Source organism: Eptesicus fuscus, chromosome 12 (assembly GCF_027574615.1).
Source record: "Eptesicus fuscus isolate TK198812 chromosome 12, DD_ASM_mEF_20220401, whole genome shotgun sequence".
Classification (NCBI taxonomy): Eukaryota; Metazoa; Chordata; class Mammalia; order Chiroptera; family Vespertilionidae; genus Eptesicus; species Eptesicus fuscus.
Genome location: NC_072484.1, coordinates 63940307 through 63948830, shown reverse-complemented (window position 1 = coordinate 63948830; position 8524 = coordinate 63940307). Strand labels below are relative to the sequence as shown.

The 8524-nt window shown below is 44.7% G+C and overlaps 1 protein-coding gene across 5 annotated transcripts; it reads right to left on the bottom strand.

The window, feature by feature from the left end:
- Positions 1 to 4896: 4896 nt before the first annotated feature.
- Positions 4897 to 8128, bottom strand: MC5R (melanocortin 5 receptor). 5 transcript variants are annotated; one of them, XM_008161338.3, is made up of 2 exons: positions 7995 to 8128; positions 4897 to 6551 (listed from the first exon to the last, which is right to left on the bottom strand). In XM_008161338.3, the coding sequence occupies exon 2, from the start codon at positions 6523 to 6525 to the stop codon at positions 5548 to 5550; it is 978 nt and encodes a 325-aa protein (XP_008159560.1). In that variant the 5' UTR covers positions 6526 to 6551; positions 7995 to 8128; the 3' UTR covers positions 4897 to 5547. The 5 variants fall into 5 exon arrangements, with proteins under 5 accessions (XP_008159560.1, XP_027994530.1, XP_054579975.1 ...); XM_028138729.2 differs by having other exon boundaries at positions 4897 to 6494; XM_054724000.1 differs by lacking the exon at positions 7995 to 8128 and adding an exon at positions 7662 to 7729.
- Positions 8129 to 8524: the final 396 nt, after the last annotated feature.

Below are 8524 nucleotides of genomic sequence, written 5' to 3'. Positions count from 1 at the left end.
TGGCTGTGGGAGCTCACTGACCACCAGGGGGCAGCTCCTGCATTGAGCGTCTGGCCCCCTGGTGGTCAGTGCATGTCATAGAAACTGGTCTTTCGGTAACCGGTTGTAATGGTTGCTTAGGCTTTTATACATATACATTATGTTATTATGCCTCAGACTCTACTGATACAATTGAGGCATGCTCTAGTGTAAGGCAAAGGGGCACCTAAGGGTCAAGTATCCTTTGTAGTTTATTTGGTATCAAACAGAACCTTCCTTTAAAATGACTTCCTCTTCTCTCCATCCCATTGCACAACTTGTCCAGGCCCTCAGGCCTGCAGCCTGCCTGACTGTGACAGCTTTCCTCCCATCTCTGCCAACATTAATTCAAATTTGTTCTCAAAATTATTTACAAGCACAGATTTTGTTGGTTCATGGTCATGTCTTTAATAAGGGGGAGGGAGGGAAGAAAAATTTTCAATAGCTCTCTAGTTTCTATTCAAGAATAAAATAGATTCTTCTCCTTGATTTTCAAGGCCCACATAATCTTACCTCTGTAATTTCCAGTACATCTAAGTAATTTTTTACTCTTGCCCTAACATATGTCATCGGTTCTAGTCAGGCTATTTCACCAACCAAAGGGCAGCTTTTACCCAAGTACTTTCCAATCCCATGTTCCCCTTTTCTCTACAACTATGCATATCTAACCCATCCTTCAAGGACTTATAAAATATGCTTATATACTAATCTCACTTTAGTTCTAATATTTCCTCTCTCAAATTTTGCACAATAATTATTGTCAATGGGGAAGGAAGAAAGAGCTAAACACATCCTAATCTTAGCTTAGGGTCTTTTCCAAATGTATCCCCTCATCGCAAAATTCTGCTATGTGCCCCACAACCACCTGTGAGTATCAGTACTACTGATGTCGGAATGCATTCCCCTCATCCCACATAGCTATTCCGCACAAGTTCATTCTTAGAGTTCTTAAGTTTATTAGCTCCTTGAGGACAGAGACACTGAATGACCACACAATAGGTGCTGTTCACCAATGTCCAGTTCACCTCCTTCTAGGTAACTGGTAGAATTGGATTCTCTGGCTCACTTTGATGTTAGACCATGGGACTTATTTTGGCAAATGAATTGTGAGTGAAATAGAAATTCACATGCAAGTATGTTTTAGGATAGGGCCTCCATTGTCTTGGGTCCTTGAGTAATTACAATGAGACTCCCTGTTACTTTGTGCAGAACATGTAACATGATGGAAAAATCGACTTTTGTTACCATGTTAAGTCACTGAGACTTTGGCTCTGTTTGTTTCTACAGGATGATGTTGTTTCTCAAAGTGGGATCCTTGGACCAACAGCGTCTGGGAGCTTATTAAATACACAAACTCTCAGTTCCTGCTCCATAGCCACCAAATGTGAATCTGCATTTAAACATGCTCTCCTCGTGTTTCATATAGCTATTAAAGTTTGAGAAGCACTGTCCTTGACTATTCTGACAAGCACAGAAATTGTTACGGAAAAGTGGCTGGATCAGAATCTAAAATGGGTAGGTACACAGAGAGCAGGGACAGATGGCAATGCATGTGATGTTGCAGGAAAAGAGAGTTTGACTGATGGATATCATACATAAACATATGGGGGAAGGTCTGAAAACAGGGTATCAGTAGTGTGTATTGGTTACTGTTGGCTGCATTTAATGAAATACTACAAGGGAGTGATGAGCTACAGAAAGAATTACCTGAATGCAAGCAGCAATAAAAGGGATTTCAGATGGTAGAACAACAATATGAATGCACTTAATACCACTGAACTGTAAACTGAAAAATTGTTAATATGGTAAATTTATGTTACATGTATTTTACAATAAATAAATAAATAATAGGATTCTTTACTGATACATTTGAAACCAGATTTAAAATTAAACTTTTTTTTTTTTTCAAGAAAATCCAGAGTCAGGGACTCCAGCATGAGAAGAGATAGCTCTTCTCAGCCCAATAAGTAAAAAATTAAATTTAAAACATTGAATAACATAGGCCAATTAAAACTCAGATTTGGCACTAGGATCAAATCAAGGGGACAGGTTTCACCATCACTGCTAATCCTCTTAGTAGATTACGGAAGCTGTCTCAGAATAAATGCCAAGAGGGATGTGGCAAAAGGATCCAGTGAGTCCTTTCAATTGGACAAAAGGTCTCAGGGAAATGAACTAAAAGCAAGACTCTCCCTCACAACCTGAAAGACTCACAGCACACATGATTAGGATGAGGGAAAGAAAAAGCCACCGGGACAAAGAGGACAAGCACGCAGCAGCCTGGGAGGTCAGTGCCGATCTGCACGGTCTGATGAGGTAGCACCAGCCACGGGTTGCTGTTGACCCTGGAAATGTAACGCCCTGCCTCCTCCTGTTCCTCTGCTGAATGGGAGTGACTGTGTGGTCCCCTGTCCCGCCATCATTTATCAGGTAACTTGTCCTTTTAGTTTATTGGTCTCCAGCTCAAGAGGAGCCACATCTGAACCTGATGTAGAGACAACCTGGGGGATTTTTCAAAGTTACACCTTCACCACAAAACTCTGATATGCTCCCTGAATCCATCGGTGAAAATTGCCATTACAGACACAGGAGCTATTGCAGCCCTCATTTTACAGCAGGCATCGCCTGCGCCTCATCAACTCTCATTTATGTGCAGCGCCTTGAACTGTGGACAGTGTATTCACATATCTTAACATATTCACGTCTTAAATAATTGGTCCCATAAGCTCTTTGACGGCAGAGAGTATCTAATGGCCGCTGCTTCTAGCCCCCAACTAAGTACATGGTTAGTGGCATCCTCACAATACTTACTTACCAAGAGACAGACTGTAAGACAATGTATAATGTCAAGTGTACAGTATTATTTGATTTTCAGGAGTCAGATCATCTTGAACTGAGAAATGGCCATCATCCAGGCAATAAATACTGTCGGGGAAACTTCATGCTAACTCCTTCTCCTTTTGCTGCAGCTGCTGACAAATGGGCAGAAACACCCAACACACTCTGAACAGCACACATTGTATTAACCATCGCTTTGAACACACGTTGTTATATCAGATGAAGTTCCTACAGAAGCAGAAAGAGTTAATATAGAATACCATGCAGTACTTGACAGCTACATGGTTGTTTTGTTTAGGGAACTTTGTGTTGGAGTCCCAGGGCTGGGCTAATTTGCAGATATTTACCGAATCACTAGGTTACATGTGTTCCTTCCAGCTGAAGACACATCTGAATACTTGGGTTCTTTCTGCACTATTTATATAGAGATTAAAAGACATTTGAGCATTTCCTTAAAGATCTTCCTAGCGAAGGGCCGACCTTGCCTGTAGTCATGAGGCACCCAGAGCGGAGGGTTAGCCTGGTCAGCTCCCAGGTGGAGCCGACTGCAAACCACAAGGGCCGAAGTGTGATCACACACAGGATGGGAACCCTAGTGACCTCACGGAGCACCCGGGGCTGTTAGGCAGCAGATTCAATACGCATTTACTCAGTCACAATAGCAAACAGCAGTGGAGTGCCTACTCTGTGTTAGAAACTACTGCAGGCAACAAAGCCGCAGATATGAACAGGACAGCGGAGAGGCTGGCTTTCACGGAACCCGAGTTCCTGAGACAGCCATGTAAACATGGACTGTGGTTTCCGTCATAATGATATAGAGATCACTTACTTCCCATTCACAGATACTCAGAGCCTGTTCCGCTAAAAGGAACAGGAAACATTTGAAGGGCTAGCTGCCCTTTCAAGACTCATTTGCTAACAACCTGTTAATTTGCCATTTTCCAAAGATTTGGATGCCTTATGCACTTTCCCGCTCGTGCCAGTACCACTGTGTGTGTGTGTGAGTGTGTGTGTGTGTGTGTGTGTGTGTGTGTGAGTGTGTGTGTGTGTGAGTGTGTGTGTGTGTGTGTGTGAGTGTGTGTGTATGTGTGTGTGTGTGAGTGTGTGTGTGAGTGTGTGTGTGTGTGTGAGTGTGTGTGTGAGTGTGTGTGTGTGTGTGTGTGTGGACTCTGAGCTGCCAGGGCTCGGGGTCACATCTGTAAGTTATGTATGTGTTCTACACCCAGAAGCTCCTCTGCGCCAAAGGGCTTCAACAGCTCATCGTTGAATGACCCTAGTAGCACACTGCTTTGTTTATACTTTTCCTGCCCTGGGAGCAGTATAGATGTGAATATCCAAAACAAAAGAGAAGTCTTTAACACCAAAAATAACAGAATGGAATACAAGAGCTCTAAAGACCAAGCCCTTCGCTTCAGATATGAACACTGAGACCAAGAGGCCACACAGCTGCTCTGGTCAGCAGGCCTCCTGGTTTCCAGACTATTGCTCTCACAGCTGCCTTCTGCATCATCCCCTAGTACTGACCCCATCTGCAGCATTTCTTTAAAATAAATGCCCAGTCCCTATTGTGCTTGACTAGTTTCCAAGGTATTCTCACACTTCCTCATGCAGTTCTCACGACCATCCTGTTAGGTCAGCACAGATGTGGAACCTGAAATGAGATGATTAAGGCGGCATCACCTGTCAAAGACAGAGTCAGGACCTGAACTCAGATTTTCAAACTCCATTCCACACTGGAGAAGACGGGACTCCCTGGGTTAGAGATGGGCACTGACCTTCTCTGGCTGCTGGAGTCGGATGGTGATGTGCAAAGTATTCAGTGAGTGACAGGGTTTCAGACTCGGAGACAGGCCCAGTCTGAGAAAGTAAGAAGTGGCTTAGCTACGGGCATGTGTTACAAGTGGGGGTGCAGAGTCTGTGAGGGGGGCATGGGGACACTTGGAGCCCATGACATGTCCCCAAAACATTCATTTGGAAACCCCAGACTGAGTCAGAATAAGACAGTAAGAAGAGTCACAGAAACTTTCACACCACATGACGTAAGGTTTGTAGCATAAAGTTTTATATCTGGGTAAAAGCAAAAACATGATTGACGGAAGTAGAATTAAGGAGATCCCATCCTTGGACAATTGTGAACACAAGCCATACAACCACAAGTTCAAGAAAGAAGAGCTATAGAGAAATCCCATCACAAATAAACAGGAAATTTCAAATGGAAAGACTTTGACCACTCTATTTTACCCTGAAAAGCATGGGTAAGTCCCAGGGATGTCAAGGAAGTTACAAAACAGTTTCTGGGGAGAGAAAGCAATCACAAGATGTAAATATTCACAGGTTTTCTTCCATTATGGTCAGCTCTTCATCCTGGGTAGACCCTGAGCACACACTAGATGGAAGATGGATGGGGCCCCCAGAAACGGGCGGGAGTAGGAGAAAAGGTAGTAGGAAAACGGGCCAATAATAAATTGTCACAGACCATTTCCAAAACGGATAAGTTGCATGTGCACATCTGCCCAACCACCACCACAGGAGAAAGGGGGGTGGGGGGAAGAATGCATCTTAAGTACTAACTCAAGAGCGAGAGAAAGAATAAATGGAGTGCACAGTTTTGATTTTGAGTTATCTGGATTACCCCTAACTGACTTCATCACAAAGTAAAGGAAGGAGAAAAGAAAGCTGCAGAGGGCACTCCTAATAGCTGCTAGGGAAGATACAGGGTATCCGGAAGCCATGGCAACAAATAATCTCCTTAAAGGTCTTCCGCATCTCTTGGCTGCGGAAGGCGTATATCAGGGGATCGATCACAGAATTGCACATGATGAGTATGAGGTACATGTTGAAGTGAGACATGAAGCAAGAACAGTAGAGATTCTGAGGGCAAGAGATCATCAGAATGAGATGGAGGAAGAACGGAGCCCAGCACACGATGAAAATGCCTAGCAACATGGTCAGGGTGACGGCACCTTTCATGCTGGTCCTCTGCCGCACAGAACTGCATCCAGGCAGCGTTGCTATCTGCTTGACATGCGTCCGTGCCAGGAGAAACATGTGTATGTACAGAGACACCATGAGGAACAGCATGGTGAAGAACATGGAGATGAGGCAAATGATGACGTAAGTGGACTCGTAGTAAATGATGAACACGATGCCGCAGCCTGTGCAAAAGATCCAGATGCATGCAATGATGGCCCCGCAGCGCCTCACGGTCATGATGTGGTGGTAGCGCAGGGCATAGAAGATGGTGACATACCTGTCCACCGCAATGGCCAGCAAGCTGCACATGGAGGCCACCACGGAGATGCAGATCATGGAGTCAAACACATTGTCAATGTGACGCACAAAGGCATCTGCTATCACCAGGTGCTTATTATGTATTAAGTATATGGTGATGGTCTCCCAGGTGTTGGACATGCTCACCATCATGTCAGCCACTGCTAAGCTGCACACAAAGAAATACATGGGAGAGTGCAGGTTCTTGTTCTTTATTATGGCGCCTATGACCAAGATGTTCTCCAAGAGGCTGATGAGACCCAGAGTCAGAAACACCTCCACGGCGATGCCCATGTCTTCACACGGCGAAGACCTGTTCTTGGCATTTGGTCCTGAAAGGTTGCCCTCCGTGGCATTCAGGCTGAGATCTAAGAAATACAGGTGAAGTGAGGAATTCATTGCTCCTCTTCTTGGCACCAAATTTACTGCAAAACAGGTTTTCATTCATGATTCAGAGAGGTTAGCAGTGCACCAAAGACACACATCAGCATTCCAGAAGCAAGCCAAACCTGGAATGGGTAGCGAATGGACTCAGAGCGTTCGCCGCGTATTCGGATTCTATGTGTTTGAATACAACACATCCTGCCGTGTACCCGGACTCCTGGAATGGTGTCCTTCCAACACGCAGGCTTAGAATGGTCACCAGCCTTCTGTCCTCCTTCTTTTAGGCTCCCATTCTTTCACAGACCTCTGAACAGAGTGACCACACATCTCAGTGTGCCTGAGACAGTTTCACTCTTTGTGCTTGTTGTCCTGGCACCCAAGTTCACTCTCAAAAGTGTTCCCAACACACAGCCTATAAAACCCCTTCCAGTCTCCAGATTTTCACATTCCTAAGGCCTCTACGCCACTGCACTTCCTCCAGTGACCTTAGATTTCTGAAGGATATGTAGGCCCATATTCTCTTAAGAGAAACAGATGGATGTCTTCTTTTTAAAATAATCTAATATGTAAAATAAACATAAGTGTCATGCTTTGTTGACATTAGTAACGTTTTTACAATTATTAGAGTAGTAACATTGTGCTTATACAAATATTTGTATTATTCATGTCCAAGATGGCAGGACAATCTTTTTAAAATTTTCCATTACAGTTTACATTAAATATTATTTTATACTAGTTTCAGATATACAGTGGTTAAGACAATCATATACTTTACAAAGTAGGCCCTCCAATATTTCAAGTAAGATGTCTTCCTAAGATTTGTCCTGACACTTCTACAATCCACTAGGAGTCCGTCTCCATAGTTACAATTAAGACTGTAACCAAGGTGATTCATTAATTTTAATATAAGCACAAATAACAAGTTACTGTCTTCAATTCATAAATTTAGTTGCACATGCATGTAAGTTACTGTCTTCAGTTCATAAATTTAGTTGCACATGCATGTTGAATTTGAGACACACAGAATGATGTTTTTCCCTCAACAAATATTTTCCCTGATTCTGCACTTGAATTCCACAAAGTCTGATTAATAAATACTCTTATAAGTTCCACATACAAATAGCACGGGGAAACAAGGGATTTGAATTTACCAGGAACTAGAGCAAGATCACTCCTTTGTTGCCCAATTTCTCTCCCATGATTTATGTGAAAAAATCCCTTTGCCCTCCAAACTCAGCACATCTGGGAGTTAGAATTTCTGTCATCATTTTTCATCCTCCGCAATAAGTTTTTACTGAAATGTAAGCATTTGTCATCTCGCCTCGTTCTGTCTCAGGGATAGTGAGCGCCCAATCATATTATTACACTCATCATCCTATCAAGCTGTTTAAATATCCAGGTCGCTCTCTCCCCCGTGACAGCGAGGCATGCTTTTGCATTCCTTCCAAGGCGGTTTTAAGTACAAAGAAAGTGTGGCTATTTACCAGCGCTCTACCCCGCTCCGCTTCTCTTGCACAGCAGCCCGCGGGCCCTCCGCTCGGGACTCTGGCATCCACAGGCTGGGACCGCTGCCGGGAGCCTAACTGCCATCACCCCGGGCCGGGACTCCTCCAACAGCGCATCGGCGGCGCCTCGCGCCCGGCGGCGCTCCCCGGCCTTTGTACAGCCTCGCAGCCCCGCCTCCGTGCCCGGCTCCCTGGGGACCCCTTCTCTTTGCTGCTGTCCCAGGCGCGGGCCTGAAGCACCACCTAGCGGTCAGAGCCCTGGAGCGCGACCCTCCCTTTGGCAGGCGGATGCCGCTCTGGCTGCGGGCCTTCGAGGCTCTGGGCGACACCTGCATGGAACAACGTCTGTTCTTCTGTTTGTGGAGAATCCTTCCCCGAAAGTGCGTTCAAATGTGTTTCCTAAAGGGCTGTTCTTTTTCACTTCGCTTCTTTTCTCTTCCTCTTACGCATTGATTAACATGCTGATGGCTCATTAACAGCTCAGATTCTCCTATCCCCTCTATCCGTCC